The 22,508-nt window shown below is 37.8% G+C and overlaps 1 protein-coding gene across 1 annotated transcript in view; it reads right to left on the bottom strand.

Moving 5' to 3' along the window:
• Window positions 1-6,800: 6,800 nt before the first annotated feature.
• LOC123795535 (uncharacterized) overlaps window positions 6,801-22,508 on the bottom strand; it is a 27,449-nt gene continuing 11,741 nt past the window's right edge. The window contains exons 3-5 of the mRNA XM_045802355.2: window positions 14,178-14,304; window positions 13,809-13,904; window positions 6,801-11,271 (exon numbers count right to left, since the gene is read on the bottom strand). Coding sequence (XP_045658311.1) covers window positions 9,053-11,271; window positions 13,809-13,904; window positions 14,178-14,304 — 2,442 coding nt within the window. The 3' untranslated portion in view covers window positions 6,801-9,052. The remainder of the gene's footprint in view (window positions 11,272-13,808; window positions 13,905-14,177; window positions 14,305-22,508) is intronic.

Below are 22,508 nucleotides of genomic sequence, written 5' to 3'. Positions count from 1 at the left end.
AGGAAAATGAGATAACCACATGCAGAAACATGAACTTGGAGCTCTATCTTACACCACTCACAAAGGTAACTCAAAATAAGTTGAAGACTTAAACATTAAGACCTGATACCATAAAACTCCTAGAAGAAAACATAGGGAAGCAGATCCTCAACTGTGGTCTTGGTAATGACTGTTTGGACAGGACACCAAAAGCACAGCCACAAAGAAAAGAAAAATCAGTAAGTGGGACTACATTAAACTAAAAAGCTGCTACACAGCAAACAAAACAATAAAAAAAATGGAAAGGGAACCTACAGGAGAAAATATTTGCAAACCATCTATCAGATAAATACATTAACAACTCCTGTAACTCAAAAATAACAAATCCGATTTAAAAATGGCCAGAGGAGAGGTGCTTGGGTGGTTCAGTCAGTTGAGCATCCGACTCTTGATTTCGGTTCAGCTCATGATTTCAGGGTCATGATCTCAGGGTCACGAGATCAAGCCCCGAGTCCCACTCTATGCTTAGCAAGGAGTCTGCCTGAGATTCTCTCTCTCCCTCTCCCTTTGCCCCTCCACCCTGCTCTCTCTCTCTCTCTTTCTCCAAAATAAATAAATACATAGATGTTTTAAAAAATAAAAATGGGCAGAGGAATAGGCATTTTTCCAAAGCAGGTATCTACATGGCCAAGTACATGAAAAGATGCTCAATATCACTCATCAGTGATATGCAAATCAAATCCACAATGAGAGATCACCTCATACCTATTAGGATGGCTATTATCAAAGGCACAAGAAATAACATGTGCTGGCAAGGATGTGGAGAAAAGGAAACTCTGGCACACTGGTGGTAGGAATGTGTATCAGTACACCTACTATAGATAACAGTATGGAGGGTCTTCATAAAATTAGAAATAAAATTTTCATATGATCTAACAATTGCTCTTGAGGATATACACCCAAAGAAAATGAAAACAGGACACTGAAGAGATATATGCACTCCCATGTTTATTGCATTATTATTCACAATACTCAAGATATGGAAACAACCTGTGTCCATCAACAGATGAATGGATAAAGCAGGTGTGATATATATGTGTGCATGCACACACACACACACACACACACACACACCAGAGTATTACTCAGCCATGAGAAAGAAGGAAATCTTGTCCACTTGCAATATGAATGGACCTTGAAGGCACCCTGGATAAAGTTTCCATGCCAAGTGAATTTTTCTCACAGACTCAGGTCCCAGCACAATGAATAGGAATCCCACCTGGAAGATTAAACTCTCTTACCTGAGCTCTCTCTTTCTGGAGCTAAATCATGGAGACAGAACCCCCAAAAGAGCTCATCTTACATCTCTGTGATCAGAATTTGTTATTCATCTCCCAAGAAGTGGGCAAAACCTGCAGGATGTCGCCATTCTCAGAAGCCATCAAAGACTATGATCCCAGGTTCAGAAGGGAGGATGAGCGGGAGCTGCATGAGGTGACACCAGCAGTCTGTGTAGGAAGTGTCACTTGACTGGAGGGACAGCTCCTGAGTCTTTCCTCATCTTTCACAACCTTGACACTTTGACAGATACTAGTTGGTTATTTTGTAGAAGGTCTCCCAATATGTGTTTGTCTGATGTTTTCTCGTGATTGGGATGATGTATGTGTGGGACAAGAATACCACTTAAGAGATGTGTAGGTCTCAGGGCATCGTATCAGGAAGTTCATCATGTTGCTATGTCTGATTACGAGACATGTTCACCACTCTGTTAAAGTTATGTCTGCCAGGGTCCTCTGCTGTAACGTTACTATTTTTCCCATTGTAATTAATTAATATCTTATTATTAGCATCTGTTAATGGATAGTGTCAGCAGTCATCATTGATGTGTGGTTTGCCTAATGATGGTTTTCTTAGTTCCTTCATTTAGATGACTTTTAAAGATTTTAAGAATTATTTTCAATTTCAGTTTGTAAATTTAAAGAAGAACAAATCACCAAATCACCCAAGAAACCTCCTATGCACTTACTTAAGAGAGGGGCTCATTCACAGGATACCAACAATTCTAAAATTCATTTAGGCTTACTAGTTAAAGTATCATTACCACATGGCAACCAGAGGTACAATCTGTACTTCATTTGGGAAGTCAGTTTTAACATTTTGTGGTTCTAGACAATTCAGAAATTGTATTATTTCAACCACAATAATAAATATCAGACTTCATGAATGTATATATGATGTTATTTAAAAATTTGAATCTTACTTTAAAATAAGATGGTACTCTTATTACATATTTTTAATGTACATATATGTGGGTTTTAAACACACTGAACTAACAGCAATGGTTACAGCAAGGAAGACTACCGATGTATAAGTGGTGAGTCCAAAGAAACTAATTAATGATTTATTTTGAAATAATTTCAAACTTCAGGAAAGTTGCAAGAACAGTAAAAAAATTCCATCTCCCATACCTAGATTCCCCAACTGTTCACATGTCACTGCATTTGCTTTGTCTCTTTCTGATCAACTATCCTCCTCTTATCATTATTCTTTTCCTGAGTATAAGAGATAGAGCTGCAGACGCCATACACCACAATTCCTAAGTACGCCACTAGGCATTCTCCTAAAACAAGGACACTTTCTTACAGAACCACCGACCAAACAAGCAAGTCAGAAAAACAACCTTGACAGAACACTACTGTCAGATCCACAAACCCCACTCCAAACTCAACAACTGTCCCAACAAAGTCTTTCCTTTCTGGTCCTGGATCCCATTAGTCTGGATCTCTCCTGTGTTTCTTCATTACCAGACTTAGGTCATGCTTTCTTGGTAGTAACCACAGAAAAGATGGATCAGTGTACCATGTCAGGGTCCACACAATGCAGATCATGGTGGTATTAGCCTGGATCATCTTGTCATTTTGGTGTCTGCCGGGTTCCCCTGCCATAATATCACCAGTATCCCCTTTGAAATTCATATTTGTGGAGATATTCTGAGATAATGCCAATAATCTGTTCCTCATCCACTCACCAATCTTAGTATCTATTAATAATCTCATCTGAATCAATCACTACTATGATGGGTTACCAAATACTGGTTTTCTATTTTCATTATTCCTCATACATTTACTAGTAAGGAAGAGAATTCCCTTCTCCCCACTTATTTATTTCTATGTCAATATGGCTTCATGGCTTTCTGTTTTATAACATAGGTTATATTCCATTGTTACTATTCATTTTTATGCTCAAATTGTTCCAGATTTGGCCAATAGGAGCATCTTCAAGATGGCTCTTTTATGTACTTTTGCTATGCCTTCATTATTCCTTGAGCCATTCCTTGCCTTCTCTCGTAGGAAGATGTTTTAGGCTCATCTGCCTTCCCATGCCCAGGTCTGGAATCAGGCATTTACCAAGGAGTTCTGCTTCCTTTAAGTGGAAGACAGTATCTAAAAACCAAACTCTGGAAGCTAGTTCTCATTGCTACTGGGATGGAGTTGCTTTCCAGTACAAAGAGCTAGGAAATATGTGTATGGAGGACATTCATACACACACACATACACACATAGGTTTGTATACAAACATATTTGCATATACACATGCATGTGTCTACATATGTACACACACATCTATTAATGTATCTATGTCTATCAAGGTATATTTATTTTAAAAATGATCAATTCCTACCAATACCTCCAATTCTGATTCAACACTTCAGGGTTCTGCTCAGTCTTCTTTCTATATTTATAAACACTTTCAACAGGGAGAAACTTGTACTTCATTTTCAATACATTCATCTTCCTCTCAGTGTAATCAATCTCCAACCATGCCAACAATTCCCTGTATCTGCAATCTCCTTAGCGGCCAACTCCCCAGTGTCCCATGTCTCTGTGATAGGAACAGCAGTACTACTCTGCTCCTCTGTGCGGAGCTCCTCTCTTCGCCTCACTGACCTGCAATGGGACTGCTGTCCCTGTGCTGGGAAGGGAAGGGAAACGAAAGGAATAGCTGTCATTTTAAAAAAGAATATATCTCAGTATTATTTGTAAAATAAAAATAAAAATGAAGAAATCACGCTATAGATTGACTGTTTATGTCTGGTATCACCTGTTCCCTCCAAAAAAATCATGTGGCAAACTACTCTCAATGTAATAATATTTGGAGGCGGGGCCTTTTGGGGGATGATTAGATCACAAGAGTGGAGCCCTCATGAATGGGGTTAGTGCCTTTACAGAAGAAACCCCAGAGAGATCCCTCACCGTGTCTGCCATGTGAGGACACAAGGACAAAACAGGCTTCTAGGAACCAGGAAGCAGGCCCTCAGCAGACATAAATTATGCCAGTGCCATGATCTTAGACTTCCCAGCCTCCAGAAGTGAGAAAGACGTATCTGTTGCTTATAAACCACCTGTCTATGGACTTCCTCAAAGCAGCCTGAATGAACTAAGATGTATGATTAGACAACATGGGTCTACAGTTTCTACTCACCTTAAGGATGCTAGGAGGGTCCTACCCTTAACTCCACGGGACGCTGACAGTTATTTCACTGCTATAGCCATTCATTCATACTCCCCTGGCTTAATAAGAATTAAAATTTACAATTTCTAGCACAGGCCTGACATGTCGTAAGTGTCCAATAACATACGTTTAGTCAATACACAGAGGGCACAGAGAGGGAAATTTACCTAAGGTAACCCAGCCACTCCCTCCTCCTCCTCACCAGACATTCACAACTCTTCTTCCACCCAATAGCCCAGGAACAAAATGCCTGAGCCCGGAGACAGTCATCTCAGGAGTAAAACTGGGCACCAATCTCAGCTGCCAATGCCCTCCAATTTCCTTTACTTTTCAAAAAAAGTGATCCAAAGACCCATGTGCGAGGAAGAACACAGGAGAGACATGAGTTTTAAGTACACAGTAATCAGCTCTAAGTCCTGGCTCTTCTGCTCGGGACACATGGGCTCCCTCTAGAGGAGATTCTTTGAACCAGCTTAATTTTTAACCAAGTCTCTATTTTAATTTATAGCTTAACATTATTACCTAAGTTAAAGAAACAAAGGTTAGGTGATTTATTTATCAAGTACAAACTACATTATTCTTTGGAAATAATCTTAAACTTAGAAAAAGTTTGCAACAATACTGCAAATAAACTTTCATTCTCTAAATTATTGAGAGCACGTTGTCCACATGCTATATCACGTCCAAATACTTTAGTTACAGGAATATATAATCACATTTCAAACACCAAAATCGGGAAACTAACCCTAATACCTACCACCTAATCCTCAGACCCCATTCACTTTTCACCCATTCTCTGAATCATTTCCTTTACAGCCAAATGATTTAATCCAGGATCAAGCATTGTAATTGCATCTTTCTTCAGTCTCCTTCAACCTGGAACACTTTCTCAGTTTTCCTGACTTGCATGAACTTGACATGCTTGAAGATTACAAGCCATGTATTTTAAAGAGTGCACCTCAATGTGAGTTTGTTTGATGGTCCCTCCTGCTTAGACTCAGGTTATGCACTTTTGGTGGAATTCTCATTGCATCCGATTACATGGCACACAAATCCAATACTATTGAATGATACCAAATGCCAGTATTATTTATGTTAACTTCAATCGCTTGACTGGGTTGGGTTGGCCGACTTTTTCCACTGCAACCACACTTAGGTTTTACCAGCTGTCATGCTTGGCCAAGAGTATATGCTTTGAGGATTGCAAGGATGGACGGCGAAGGGACATGCTTCTTCCCATTTGTTTCCTGTGGGCTTCCCATCAGCATCCTGTGCTGTCAGCACCTTAGCATCCCTGCTCCACACCCGTCAGGCATGGGGTCTTCTGAAAGCAGCAGCTAAATTCAGTTTGCTGTTTTTCTAACACTTGTACACCAGCGTCATCACATCCCATCAGAGAAACCAGTGCCAGGCAGCCAGCACTCCCTCCTCAGCCAGTACGGCCGCAACCCCGTGAGGCCCCTCCTCTGGGCTTGGATACCCACATTGATAGAATAGGTTCCTGCCGGAGGGCTGCTCTTTAGCTCTAAGAGATGCCTCTCCTGTTCCCTTTGTCTGACCAGCCGAGAGCTGGTAGCTGCTGCCTGCAGTTGTTATCTTAGTGATGCATTTGACTTTTATTTTTCCCTTTCAGATTCTTGCTATGTTCACGATATCTCAGTGTTCCCTTTTTACCATTTCAGATCCCTAGTTAAAAACTGTACACCAAGTTAACAATCCTTTGGTTTTTTAAAGATTTTATTTATTTATTTGAGAGAGAGTGAAAGCGAAAGACAGAGCCTGAATGGGGAGGGGCAGGGCAGAGAGGGAGGGAGAAGCAGACTCCCCACTGAGCTGGGAGCCCGATGTGGGACCCAATCCCAGCACCCTGGGATCATGACCTGAGCCGAAGGCAGCCACTTAACCAACTGAACCACCCAGGCGCCCAACAGTTCTTTATATCATATTGTTTCTTTTCAAATCACTACTATGGGTTCTGTCTTCTGACAACCCTGATATGTCTTACTGGAATTTAATCTCAGGAAAGGTAGAACTTATGTTTTATTCACTGTTGTACAATGCCTTCTACTTGGTGATTAATAAATACCGATCGAATCAACAAATGTTTATATTTACAGTCACTAAAACGTTTTTCTCACCGTGGGTTGAGGATTCAGCTCTACTCTGTATTAAATACACAATGTACAAAATAGTATTGTTCATAATGAAAAATTAGAAACAAGATGCCTTTCAACAGAATTAAGTTGCTTTAATAGAACGGAGTATAAGATGCTAAAAAATAACAAAAGCTACATATATAAACACGGACGTAACGCAAAACCATTATGCTGGTTTTAATACAGGATAAGGCAAAGTGTGGTATCACAAAACGTCACTAGAACCACTGAAATTCACAATGAGTTTATACGCAGCGGCAAAAAGCAGAGAGTGCAGAGCAGTGACATCATCAGTGTGGGACAGCAGGGTGGTGTCCTATGGTTGGCCCATCTGGAATGTGCACCACCAGTATGATAATGGGGACAGGAACACAGGGCCTAGAAATGTAGCAGCCACACCAAAGGATAAATCTGTATACAATAAAAATGTGGTTTCAAATCAGTGAAACAGGGGTGAACGAATCAAAAGGTGAAAGATCAACTGACTCTTCATTTGGAAAAAAACAAAGTTGGATTTTTAGTTTACACCATATTTAATCAACAACAGAAAGTGGTCAGGAGATTATTCCATTTACTTTAAACACATCTGTTTCATATGTTTTAAAGACAAACCTGACAAAATACAAAGTTTTAATTTCTTGTATCAACTAAAGATGGAGGACTGTACTATGGGATGACAGACCATTTTACTTCTAATGTCCGAGTTCTAAATATAAATGTCTTCAGCTCGAATACCAGAAAACTCTGACCCAAACTGTTCAGTATCTGCAAGGCAGACAATATTATCTCCATTTTGCAGATGAGGAAACTGAGGCAGAGATTAAATCACTATATAGGTCACTCAAATAAGAAGTGACAGACATAGAACAGCTTGTCTGAAAAAACCATGTATAATTGTAGGAGGAAAAATGTGGCATTCTACCACACTAAATACAAATGCAGACAATCCTTTCCTCACTTAAATCTGCATTTCACACGTAAAACTTATATAAGCATATCCTTTGGATATGACACAAATATAAAATGGGGAAAATTTCTTCAACAGGCCCTGCTTTCAATCTGCGCAGTATAATAAGTACTAATGTTCAAGGCCAATTTTGAAAATTGACTCAGACGTGTATTATAACTAACTGTGTACTAAATCATCGCATACTTCAAGTAAATCTTTATGAGTCATTATTTGGGTCATTTACTAAAAGAACAGTTTGTTAACAATGTCTATACTGATTAACACGTGCCACCAAATAGTAGAAACACAGGACAGGTGGTATCATGCATTCAACGTTTCTTTTAAAATTTATATATCGTGGCGTAAGTATATAATGGGACAACAAGAGCATTTAGCGTCAGAAATCGTAGCGTATGTTACAAAAATTAAGCATACAGAAAGTAGCCATTAAAGAGCACACTCATATGTATAAGCCTAACAAAGCTCAGAGGCTTATTCACGTAAACACACAGTGCTGTTACTTTATTCACATAGACACTTAGTGCTGTTACTTTGATGTTTACATATATTATTCACATATACACTTAGTGCTGTTACTTTGATGACTCACTTCACTTGTGCCTTCTCAAAGCTAGCTACATATTCTTTGTTGACCATGACGGTCAAATAAATATCCTTTGTTAGATTATTAATAAGATATTTAGTATTGCATCCAAAACATAAGATTATTTCCAGATGAGAATGTTTTCCTCACTTCCTAAACTGACAATTTTCTTTTATTCCCTGATAAATCTTGAAATGTTTTTCAAGTTATTAACTTGTATTCTACTCTCAAGTATCTGATGGTCAATCAGATGCAGATTCTTTGTGAAAGTTTTCCTATATTCATTTCATTTTGGGGTGTTTTAATTCGTAAATTTCAGATTTACAAAATGCTTGACTTGTTGATGAAAATTTATTAAAATGCAGGATACTGACAGCAGTTCCCGTCAAATGAATTACCTGACACATACTGTTTCTCATACCTTCATTAGATTCACAGGGTATACGAGATGAGGGATGGCTAGGATATACCATGACAACAAAAAGCCCTAAACAGCCCCCAGGGGCTGAACAAATCCAAAATTTATTTCTGGTTCATGACAAGACTTACAAGTGATGTTAGAGAAGCCAGAACTCTCCCCAGGACCCTGGTTTCTTCCAACCTGTGAATCTGTAATCTCTAATAACTAGTTCCCAAGTTACCCTGAGGATGATCTTCATTACCCTTTGATAAGGAAAGAAAAGTGGAAGTAGGAAAAATTCCAAACGAAGTCCTTTACAGGCTTGGAATTTGTACCAGAGGTCATATGCCCTCATGTGAATGCAAGGAAAGCTAGAAAATCTCGACTAGTTGTGTAACCACAAAGAGAAATGGGTATTGGGAAAAACACAGCAAGTTTCTGCTACAGAGTTTCTACCCTATGTGAATTCCTTGATGATTAGTAAGCGCTGACTTCCGGCCGAAAGTTTTTCCACATTCACAACATTTATAAGGTTTCTCTCCTGAGTGAATTCTCAGATGGGTAGTAAGGGTAGATTTATGACGAAAACTCTTACCACATTCGTTACATTCAAAGGGTTTTTCCCCTGTGTGAGTTCTCTGATGATTAATAAGAGTTGACTTTGTAAGAAAAGATTTCTCACATTCATGACACTGAAAGGGTTTCTCTCCTGTGTGAGTTCTCTGATGTACATTAATGGCTGACAAATGACGGTAAGTTTTACCACATACATTACACTGAAAGGGTCTATCTCCTGTGTGAGTTCTCTGATGTTGAGTGAGGGCTGACTTCTGGCAGAAGGTTCTCCTACATTCCTTACATTGATAGGGTTTTTCCCCTGTGTGAGTTCTTTCATGTCGAGTGAGGGATGACTTCTCATAAAAGGATTTCCCACATTCATTACATTTATAAGGTTTCTCTCCTGTGTGAATTCTCTGATGTGCATTAACGTCTGACTGCCGATAGAAAGTTTTACCACACTCATTACACTGAAAGGGCTTCTCTCCTGTGTGAGTTCTCTGATGCACATTAACTTCTGACTGCCGATAGAAAGTTTTACCACATTCATTACATTGAAAACGTTTCTCTCCTGTGTGAGTTCTCTGATGCACATTAACGTCTGCCTGCCGATAGAAGGTTTTACCACATTCATTACACTGAAAGGGTTTCTGTCCTGTGTGAATTCTCTGATGCGCATTAACATCTGACTGACGATAGAAAGTTTTACCACATTCCTTACACTGAAAGCGTTTCTCTCCTGTGTGAGTTCTCTGATGAACATTAACATCTGACTGCCGATGAAAAGATTTACCACATTCGCTACATTGAAAGGGTTTCTCTCCTGTGTGAGTTCTTTGATGTGCATGAACGTCTGACTGCCAATAGAAAGTTTTACCACATTCATTACATTGGAAGCGTTTCTCTCCTGTGTGAATTCTCTGATGTGCATTAACATCTGCTTGCCGATAGAAAGTTTTACCACATTTACTACACTGAAAGGGTTTCTCTCCTGTGTGAATTCTCTGATGTAGCTTAATGTCTGACTGCCAATGGAAAGTTTTGCCACATTCATTACATTGGAAGCGTTTCTCTCTTTTATGAATTCTCTGATGTACCTGAATGTCTGACTGGCAATGGAAAGTCTTACTGTGTTCATTATATTGGAAGTGTTTCTCTCCTGTGTGAGTTCTCTGATGTTGAGTGAAGGCTGACTTCTTGCAGAAAGTTTTTCCACATTCATTACATTCATGGGGTCTCCCCCCTGTGAATGTTGCCTCATGTCGAGTGAGAGATGACTTCTTGCAAAAGGACTTACCACATTCACTACATTTATAACGTTTCTTCCCTGTATATGTTATCTGATTGTTTGTGAGGGGTGTTTTGTGACTTGTTTTCCCATGTGAATTAAATTCACAGGGTTTCTCTACTGTGTGTATTCTCTGATGCACTGTGAGGTTTGACTTGTAGCTGAATGTTTTCCCACATTCACTACATTTGAATAGACACTCACGTCTCTCTTTTTTCTGAACTTGAGTGAAATGTGACATCCTGCTGAAATTATTTTCAATTTGATTGCCTTTGCATTGTTTTATTTCGAAGGAGACCCCATGACATTTCAAGAGAGATGACTTCTCACAGGTTTCTCCATGTCTGTTCTCTCCTCTGTCAATTCGCCTGCGTGGAATTACTGTGGTCTTTTTTCCTAAGGATTTTCCACCATCATATTTTAAAGTCTTCTCTGAAGATTGCATATTTACATGCTGAATAATACCATTCTTATGACCAAGGGCTTTCTCATATGGATTATTTTCATCAGAAATCTCTTGAGTATGAGGTTTTTCCTGCTTAGTATCAAGTAATTTCTCATATACATTTAACATGTGAGGCTTTTTTCTTGAAGAATTTCTATTACTACCAACTGATATTAAAATATTTTTCAAATTCATTCCATATAAGTTATGTTTACAGGGCAATTTTCTTGAAGGAATAAAATTTGTACTCATATTAGATGATTTTCTTAAAGCATAAACTTTCTCTGAGGTCACTGTTTTGTTGTTGAATAAAACTTGTGGCACATATTTGTCTTGGTTTCTCTGCATTCTCTCTGTTAGGTAATAAGCTTTGCTGTCTTCTAGAAATGAAAATATTGAACAAACCGTAAGAATTTTGCAGTTCTAATGGAATTGGATTAATATACAAATGTCTATTATATATCTGACTTTTGGTTTCAGGATCAAAGTGCCTTTTTCCCACCCAGTTCGAGAAAACATATGTGGAAAAAGAAAGAAAAGCTATTAACACACAGACATATAATTATTCAGCACTTTATAAATAAAACATTCAAAATGGACAGAAATAACAATATAAATTCAAGAAGCAGTGAAGAGAGGATGGAAGATTTTACAGGAGTGACAGATGCAGGTAGGAGAAAAATCACAGAAAATAAGATGGGTCCAACTGAGTTAATGAAAAGTAATTGGAATCACAAGAAAAATGAGTAGACAAAGGTGTTCATGGAGAAAAATGAGAAATTAGGGACACAGACTAGGTACAATACCCTCAAACCTATATTGTTTCAGTAATACCCAAATAAGTTTTCACGCTTCCAGTCGAATTTCCCTCCTACACAATAGCAACATAATTTCTGAATGCACCAATGTGCTTACGTTTAAGGAAAGAGTCATCGGACTGTACTCTAATTCCTCTCCCAACATCCCAAAATAAAGTATAAAATAATGACAAAAAAGTAAACTTGTGCCAACACAGATCTGATGTATCGCCCTATTTTGGCTTTGATACTTTCATATTGTTCCACCGTAGCCACTCAACAGGTGAACCTACCATGATAATCACATTTATGCTCACTTACCGTTCCTTAAAATAGCATTACCCGTCCCAAAATACTAATACTTAATTTTGCTTTATCTTTCGCACCTCACATTTCCACATTTCAGGCTTCTGTTTATTACCAAAATTTAAAGATCATATTTTTCCAACCAAATCCCAGGAAATGAGTAACATTCATGTTGATTTACCATTTAAAAAGTATTGTCTACATTTGCTACCCAATGCAACAAAGTCTATCCCAAGCTAAAAAATCACTGGCCTGACCCAAGTACCACATGAAAAACTCTCCTTGATTCCAATCAACATGTGTTTATCAAATGTCTATTTCAGGTTATATACCAAAGTAAGCAAGAATAACACAATCACCATTTTCTTTGTTAGATCATACCACAGGTGTGAAAAAAGGTAGATATTATCACGTAACAGATCATTTACTTTTGTATCTTCTGAAAGACCCACTATACGCCGAGTACTGAGAGAAAGAAAAGATTACATTGGCTCAAACACTCAAAGTCTCTTTCTTGGAAGCAGACACACTTAACTTGTACTATACATTCAATGTAATAACAGTAAAAATAATGTTTTACTTATATACTAAACAATCTTTTGAGTCATTTTCACTTATTAACTCATTTAGTATCTAGTCAGGGAAAGCCCACAATGCAGAAAGGTGTGACATGGGAAAGCATACAGTATGCCTAAGTGACATTTACTGCGAGTGGAACATATGATGTTTACCGTGAGTGTAAGCAACATAAAAATAAAATTGGAGCAGCCAAATAAGGCCAGGATGCAGCAGTCAATAAAAAGTAAGTTAATTAAATTTCATGAAATAAATAATAGGGGGAGCATAGATTTATCTTGTTGGGCTACTGAAAAAAGAGATGTTCTAGGTAAACAAAAACACAAAAACACCACCATGAACAACAAAAAAACTCTAACCAACTACAATTAGGAATGGGAAAAAATTAAGTATGAGGGAATATAGTTCTTACTGATATTGACATAAGGCAAGAACACGAAAAATATTAGAAGTTTACAAAGAAGACATAAGAATACAAAAGAAAAATAAAAAGTAGTTTGTCATGTGTGCTTGATAATTTTGTTACCAATTTGTGGTTTTATCAGACAATAACTAGGGAATGTCTTATTTCCTATTTCGTAGGATTTACTGAGGGTTTTCTTTTAGCATCATATACTTCCACTTGTTTGCCAATGTTTTTTAGGCAGTAAAATAGGTCTTTTTCCCATCTCTTTTTAAAGGTACCAACAGAAGTACAATTGTAAAATTAAGAAGGCTGTACTTTTGGTACATTAATCTGATAAATATAAACTTGTAATCCTATTAATTTATAGGTAATTTGTTTAAATAGTATCAAGTACTACTATACAACATGTAACACTGAAAACATTGTTTCCTCCCTTCTCAAGAGCCAAATTTTAGATTTTATTGTCTTTCTTACTTTCATCTTTGTACCATTAAACACAAAAAAGCCAGTATTACTTGTCTGCATAAATGATATGCTTGGACCCCTAGCTTTGAACAATCAGAAAACCCGTTTACATTCCTTCTCAGGCATTACCCTTTTCTCTTCCAATTTTACCATTCATATATATATGTGTGTATATATATATATATATATATATATATATATATATATACACACATATATATACACCCTTTCTCTACTTCTAAAGTAGGTGCCACTAGGAAGAGATTCTTAGAAAACGTTTTAAATAACGTCCAACTCCTAAACTGACTACCTACATTATTATTTCCCCTGGCTTCCTCACTAACCTTTCTGGTACTCACTAACTCACCTGGGTAGTTCTGGTATAGAAATTCTTCCTCTAATATCCATGGCTCCTTTCCTTCTTCCAACTTGAAGATCAGCGCTGGCTTTTTAATGAGATACCCTGTAAAAGGAAAAATGACACAGAATTTGGACATGAGCTACAGCAATTCTAAAGGAGCGAGGAGACAGAATTTCTGGAGCTGCACCTTGATAGGCTCATTTAAACCTTCATGAGATGTGAGAATACAAAAACTCTTCCTTGTGCTCAAAAGAGATTAACAACCTCAGACTCCTGAAGCAAAGTCTCAACAATATTAACTATAAAAGACGGAACATTTTGGTATCTAAGAAATAAAATGCATGCTACATAAAACTTGATGTGAAAATAGCTTACCCACTGAAACAAAGTTGTGGTAGTTCTCCAGCATCACATCCCTGTACAGGGTCCTCTGAGCAGGGTCCAGGTGCTGCCACTCCTCCTGGGAGAAGTCCACAGCCACATCTCCAAATGACAGTGACCCCTGGAACAGCACATTTCTGCTCAGTCTGAAGTGGTAAGAATTGCGGTTGCACAGGAAAGAAATATGGAAACAAATTCTTCCCAAGTTCACTGTTGAGAATTTATGTTACAACATGCCCAGTGTGTACATTATTTTGTATTAGGTTTTGTAGAAGAAAGAAAAGAACATTCTGCTTTTTTAATTTATTAATGCTCTATACCTGGAAATGTCCTGGGTGTTGTGAATACTAAGGGGAATAAAACACTGTTCTTGTTCTCTTGAAAGTTAAATACACAAACACGACACGCTGCAAAACTGAGAATAAGATATTACCAGAACATATTAGAATATGTAAAAAGTAAAGAAAAGAAAATGTAAAATGTATACTAGAGTCAGAAAAGAAAAGAAAAATTAACTATTTTGTATCACAACTTGTGCTTAATTGAGGAGTTAAAACTGTAGGGCCTGAAATATGATGCATAAATGTTCTTTATGATTATGAGGCAACACAACATGAACAAAATACTGAAGTCATTAGAAACACATGGGTTGACTTAGTTTCTGCCCCAGGATGTATAAAGCAAGGAAAAAAATTACCCTTGCTCCTACAATGAAAATGAGCCAGACCTACTTCAAATTCACAACTTTTATCCCCCTAATTTACAGGAGAGGCAAAATCACAAAGCACCCAAGTGCCCCAAATCTAGGAGGAGGCAATACCTGCAAGAAGAGAGAATATATGTATTTTTGCCTACCTGGGTTGGACCATAGGTAAGAAGAATTCAACCAAAATAGGGGGAATGTTAATTAATGAAAACAGAGTGTGAGCCAACACAACAGTGTGAAACCCCTTTAAACCACAGAGATGGAGGATATTTGCACCTTCTTATAGGCATTTTTCTCTTTCTTTTGGTGAAGACTTATTTATTTCAGAGAGGAGAGGAGGGTCAGGGGGAGAGTGAATCTCAAGCAGATTCCACACTGAGCACAGAGCTCCATGCAGGGCTTAATCTCATGACCCTGAGATTATGACCTCAGCCAAAGCCAAGAGTAGGATGCTCAACTGACCATGCCACCTAGGCACTCCTTTACAGGCTTTTTCTCTGTGAACCCCACTAGGCACTTACTTTACTCCTGTGGGAAGGGCAGGATTATGCACTACAGCTGGGTGGGGGGGGGGGGACAAGAAAACCAACAAGGTCACATCCCCACGACTCAAGGACCCAGGGCAGACCTAACAGCAAGGCTGTATTGGAGCAAGAGAACACATTCTGCCCAAGCTAACAAGCTTGGAATAACAAGTACCAATAGAATACTGCTGACAGAAAGACAGGAGATAGATAAAAGCATGTAAAGAGACCCTCTCTGAAACACAGAGCAAAGAGAACCCTTAAAACTCAGAAATGAACAGACATAACTCTGGTAAATGAGACTGTATCTGAAAAAACAACTCTCTATAGAAAGTTGAAGCCTATGCTGCATTGAGAGTAGTAAAAGAAGAGTAACTCTCAAATTCTGCCCAACTCCTAACTAGTTAAACTTGAACCCCTGGACTAAAGGTCTAGCAGGAACTACCCATCTCCAGCAGTAAAATCTAGTTACCCCAGTTTAGAGTCTGACACAAGACGTACACATTTCAACAGAAAGTTCCAAAGCATATGAAAAGGAAAGAAACTAACAAAATACTACCAAGATACAAAGTAACCATCAGAATCACATATTACATAGTTGTTGAAACAGATTTTTAAGTAATTATAACTAATTATTAAAGACTGTAAAGTATGTAAAGACTCAAAAGGTATACAACATGCAAAATGAAATGGATAACTTCAGCAGACAGAACCATATGGAAATCTAGAAATAAGAACACAGTAACAGATGAAAAACATCTTCAACAGGCTGATCAGCAGTGAACACAGTTAAGGAAAGAATCAATGAACTTGAAGATGGGTCAATAAAAATTACCCAACCTGAAACTCAAAGAGAAAAAAAGTAAAAAATAGAACAGAACATTAAAAAGCTATGAATAGGGGTGCCTGTGTGTGGCTAAGCCACTTAAGAGTCTGCCTTCAGCTCAGGTCATGATCCTGGAGCCCCGGGATTGAGCCCTGTTTTGGGCTTCTTGCCAGTGGAGAGCCTGCATCTCCCTCTGACCCTCACCCCTCTCGTGCTCTCTCTTGCACATGTGCTCTCTCTCTCTCTAATAAATGAATAAAATCTTAAAAAAAAAAAAAAAGCCGTGAAAGCTGTGAAATACAATAAAATGTTCTGACATATGCATAACTGGGATCTGGGCGGGGTGTTGCGGGGAAGAACGGGACAGAAGAAACACTTTACGAAATAGTGTCTTAAAATTACCTGCAATTGGGGTGCCTGGGTGGCTAAGTCAGTTAAGAATCCAACTCTTAATTTCGGCTCAGACTGTGATCTCCGGGTTGTGGGATTGAGCCCCACATCGGGCTCCCCATTCAACAGAGTCTGTCTGAGATATTCTCTCTTCTCCCTCAGTGACCCCCCAAAGATAAATAGATAAATCTTAAAAAAAAAAATCTTTCAATTAATGACAGAAAACAAACCAAAAATCCAAGGAGCTCAACAATACCAAGCTGCATAAATGCCTCCCAAAAGCATAAAGACACACAACATATTAAAATGGCTAGAGAGGGGCGCCTGGGTGGCTCAGTTGTTAAGTGTCTGCCTTCGGCTCAGGGCGTGGTCCTTGCGTTCTGGGATCGAGCCCCACATCAGGCTCCTCCACTGGAAGCCTGCTTCTTTCTCTCCCACTCCCCCTGCTTGTGCTCCCTCTCTTGCTGGCTGTCTCCATCTCTGTCAAATAAATAAATGAAATCTTAAAAAAATAAATAAAAAATAAAATGGCTAGAGAGAGAGAGAGAGTGAGAACCCTGAAAGCAGCCAGTGAATAAGAAAATATTACAAAAAAGGAATAAAGATACAATTAAAGCAGACTTTTCACCAGGAACCATCAAACCAGAACACAATAAAATGGCATACCTAAAGTGTTAAAGGAAATATCAGTCATAATCACAGCACAAAAGGAGCAGTTTGAAAAGCACCTGAGTATATTTCAAGATTTACTGACTAATTTTAGGATATGTGCAGGAAGAGCTGGGATCTACAAAAGCTTTCTCCAGAAACAAAGGAGCTGGAGGGCACTAGTTTCCTTGCGCTCCCAAAGCCTAGCCAGATGCTTACACAGACAGTACAAACACTCTCCATCTATCTTTCTAGCACAATGTGCCTGACCCCAGTGCTCCCCCACCCAAAGCACCCTGGAAGGGGCTCCTCCAAAGTGGCTCCCACCCCACCATACCTAGCGGGCAGCCCCGGCAAGGCAGGTGCCTCTCCAAAGTGACTCGAGGCCTGAGGAGGAGGGGAGCTAATCCCACATACCAACGCACTTAGAGCTCATGCAGCCAAGACTCTCAGTTGGCTGTGCAGGAAGCAAGAGCTGCCCATCAGTACACCCAACCCGTCCCAGTGGCTAAGTGCAGACAACCAGGCTGAGAGCAAGACCTGCAACCAGTGTGCATGCAGCAGGCAAAGCAGGTCATTACAGGTAGATAAGCTGAGGGTAAGCTACACCTACTAGCATGCCCATAGCAATTGTGGCTCAGCAACAATGCAACACCCCCGAAGTATCTGGTTCTGGTGACCAGGGGGACTGCACTAAGGGAACAGGGTCCCTTCTACACAAGGTGAGTACTTTCAAGACCAGTATACATAGCTGACCTACCTAATACACAGAAACAAACAGAGAGGTAGACAAAATGAGGAGACAGAGGAACATGTTCCAAATGAAATAACAAGACAAAACCACAGAAAAAGAGCTAATCGAAATAAACACATAAGCAATATGCCAGACGGAGTTCAAAGTAATGGCCATAAAGATACTTACTAAACTTGAGAAAAGACTGAATGAAGTGACTGAGAACTTCAACAAAGAGATATAAAATATAGAGAAGAACCAGTTGGAGCTAAGATAGAATAAAATGAAAAATATACTAGAATACTTCTTCAACAGATTGGAGGATGCAGAAGAATGGATCAGCAATCTTGAACATATAGAGTAATGGAAAGCAACCAAGCTAAATAGCAAAAAGAAAAAGATACATTAAAAAATGAGGATAGATTAAAAGACCTCTGTGACATCAATCCAAGTATCATTTGGCTTATAGAGGTACCAAAAGAAAAGAGACACAAAGAAGCAGAAAAATTATTTGAAGAAATAACAATTGAATATCTCCCTAACCTGAAGAAGGAAACAGACATCTAGGTCCACAATGCACAGAAGGCCCCAAACAAGATGAATTCAAGGAGGTCAAAACCAAAACAATAATTAAAACAAGATTAAAGATAAAGAGAGAATCTTAAAAGCAGCGAGAGAAAAGCAGTTACACACAAGGGAAACCCCATAAGGTTATCAGGTGATTTTTCAGCAGAAACTTTACAGGCCAGAAGATAGTGGTATGATATAGTTAAGGTGCAATAAGGGGAAAAAAAAACCTACAATAAAGAATATTCTACCCAGAAAGGCTATTATTCAGAACCGAAGAAGAGAGAGTGTCCCAAACAAACGGAAGTTAAAGAAGTTCAACAAACAAGCTTTCAAAAAATATTAAAGAGACTCCTTTAAGTGGAAAGAAAAGGCCACAACTAGAATAAAATTAAGGAAGAAAAAAATTTCACCGGTAATAGCAAACATATAGTAAAGGTAGTAGATTAGTCACTTATAAGGCCAGTATGGAAGTTAAAATGCAGAAGTAGTAAAATCAATTATATCTACAAAAATCACCCAAGGGATACACAAAATAAAAAGATATAAAATGTGACATCATATACATAAAATGTGGAAGAGGGAATAAAAATGTAATGCTTTAATAATGTGTTCAAACTTAAGCAACCTTCAACATAATATAGATTACTGCACACATAGGATATTGTATATGAATCCCATGGTAACCACAAACTGAAAACCTGTAACACATGCACAAAAAAATAAAGAGAAAGGAATCCAAACATAAGACTAAAGAAAACCATCAAACCACAAGGGAAGAGAGCAGGAGGAGAAGAATGGAACAGAAAACAACTAGAAAACAATTAACAAAACAGCCATAAGTACATACCTATCGATAATTACTTTAAATGTAAATGGACTAAATGTTCCAATCAAAAAACACAGGGTGATGTAATGGATAAAAAACCAAGATCCATCTATATGCTGTCTACAAGAGATTCACTTCAGACCTAAAGACACATACAGACTGAAAGTAAAGGAATGGAAAAAAATATTCTAAGCAAATGGAATAATCATTAAAAAAAACAAAAACAAAAACAAAAACAGGGGATATCAAAATCAAACAAAATAGACTTTAAAACGAAGATGGTAACAAAAACCAAAACAGGTCAGGATCAATCCAAAAAGAGGATATAACAATTGAAAATATATACTCACCCAACATAAACAGAATACAAATTCATAAGGCAAGTATTACCATATGAAAAGAGAAACTGACACTAATATGATAATGGTAGGAAACATTAAAAACTTGCTTACATCAATGAACAAATCATCCAAACATAAAATCAATACAGAAACAGTGGCTTTGAATGACCCATTAGATCAGATGGACATAACAGATATCTATAGAACATTCTATCCACAAATTGCAGAACACAGATTCAAGTGCATATGAACATTCTCCAGGACAGATCACATACTACAACACAAAGAAAGTCTCAATGAATTAAAGGTGACTGAAATCATATCAAACATCTCTTCCAACTACAACGGGACAAAACTAGAAATCGATTTCAAGAAAAAAACTAGAAGAAATACAAATATGTAGAATCTAAATCTAAACCTAAATAACATGTTACTCAACAACAAATGGGTTCAATGAAGAAATCAAAGAGAAAAACAAGAAATACCTGGAGAGATATGAAAATGAAAACATCACAGTCTTAAATCTTGGCGATGCAACAAAAGCAGTACTAAAGGAAATTTATAGTGATCAAGACCTACATCAAAAACAAGTAATAACTCAAATAAATGATCTAACGTTACACCAAAAGGAGCTAGAAAAAGAAAAAACAAAACCCAAAGTTAGCACAAAGAAAGAAAGAATAGAGGGGTGCCTCGGTGGCTCAGTCGGTTAAGCATCTGAGTCTTTTTTTTTTTTTTTAAGATTTTATTTATTTATTTAACAGAGATAGAGACAGCCAGCGAGAGAAGGAACACAAGCAGGGGGAGTGGGAGAGGAAGAAGCAGGCTCATAGCGGAGGAGCCTGATGTGGGGTTCGAACCCAGAACGCTGGGATCACGCCCTGAGCCAAAGGCAGACGCTTAACCGCTGTGCCACCCAGGCGCTCTGCTGAGTCTTGATTACAGCTCAGGTCATGATCTCAGGGTAGCGAGCCCTGTGTTGGGCTCTGCACTCAGCAAGGAGTCTACTTAAGATTCTCTCTTTGTGTGTCCCTCTGTACCTTCCTCCCCCTGCACTGTCTCTGCCTCTCTAAAATAAATAAATCTTTAAAAAAAAGAGAAGAAAATAACAGAGATCAGAGCAGAAATAAATGAACTAGAGATGACAAAAAAAAAAGAAAAAGAAAAAAGAAAGTATCAATGAGGCTAAGAGCCAGCCCTATGAAAAGATAAAATTGATAAAACTTTTGCCAGACTAATCAAGAAAAAAAGTGAGATGACTCAAACATACAAAATCAGAAATGAGAGGATTAGTTAAAATTGACACCATAGAAGTACAAAGGACTGTAAGAGATTACTATAAAAAATTACATTGGAAAACGTAGAAAAAAATAGACAATCTAGAAAAAATGGATAAACTCCTCGAACATACAGTCTCTTCTGAGACAGAATCATGAAGAAATAGAAAAATGTGGAAAAAAGCCACAATTACTAGAAATAAATTTGAACTGGTAATCAAAAAACTCCCAACAAACAAAAGTCCATGACCAGATGACTTTGCAGGTGAATTCTACCAAAGATTTAAAGAAGAGTTAGTACCTATCATTCTCAAGCTATTCCAGAATACAGAGGAGGAAAGAATGCTTCCTAATTTATTCTACGAAGCCAGCATTACTCTGATAGGAAAACCAAAGATACCACAAAAGAAAGAAAATTATACAGCAATATCCCTCAGGAAGACAGATGCAAAAATCCTCAACAAAATATTAGCAAACCAGATCCAACGATACATTAAAAAAATCACTGAGATCAAGCGGGATTTATTCCAGGAATGGAAGGATGGTTCAATATACACAAATCAATCAATGTCATATTCAATGATGAAAAGCTGAAACCTGTTCCCTTAAGATCAGGAACGTGACAAGGTTGTCTACTCTTAACCACTTTTATTCAACATAGTACTGTCATTCTTAGCCATGGCAATCAGACAAGAAAAAGAAATAAAAGGCATCTGAATTGATAAGGTACAAGTAAAACTGTATTTGCAAATGACAGCATACTATATGTAGAAAAACCTAAAGACCCCACCAAAATACTATTAGGTCTAATAAATGAATTCAGTGAAGTTGTAGGATACAAAATCGATATACAGGAATCTGTTCTGTTTATATGCACTAATAACAAAATATCAGAAAAAGAAATTTTTAAAATACCATTTATAACTATATCACAGAGAATAAAATACCAAAGAATAAATTTAACTTAAGAGGTTAAAGTATTATAAAAATTTAAGACATTAAAGAAAGAAACTGAAGACAACACAAATAAATTGAAAAATATACCATCCTCATAGATTGGAAGAAACAATATTGTTAAAATTAAAATGTCCATACTACACAAAGCAATCTATAGACTGCAGTCTACAGATCTGCAATCCCTATCAAAATACCCAGTGTTTTTCACACAACTAGAACAAAAAAAATCCTAAAATTGGTATGGAAACATGGAAGACCTCAAATACCCAAAGCAATACTGCGAAAGAAGAACAAAGCTTGAGGTATCACAATCCTAAATTTCCAGAAATACTACAAAGTTACAATAACCAAAACAGTATGGTACTGTTGCAAAAATACATATAAAGGTCAATGAAACAGAATTGTGAGTCAGAAAAAAAGATATATGCACAGAGAGAGAGAGAGAACACCAATTAATCTATGACAGTGGAGACCAGAACATACAATGGAGAAAAGACACTCTCTTCAATAACTGGTGCTGGGAAAAC

This window comes from Ursus americanus, chromosome 6 (assembly GCF_024610735.1).
Source record: "Ursus americanus isolate L20-20 chromosome 6, mUrsAme1.1.p, whole genome shotgun sequence".
NCBI classification, from domain to species: Eukaryota; Metazoa; Chordata; class Mammalia; order Carnivora; family Ursidae; genus Ursus; species Ursus americanus.
Note: the sequence above shows the minus strand (reverse complement) of the source record. Positions and strands in the feature narration are given on the sequence as shown.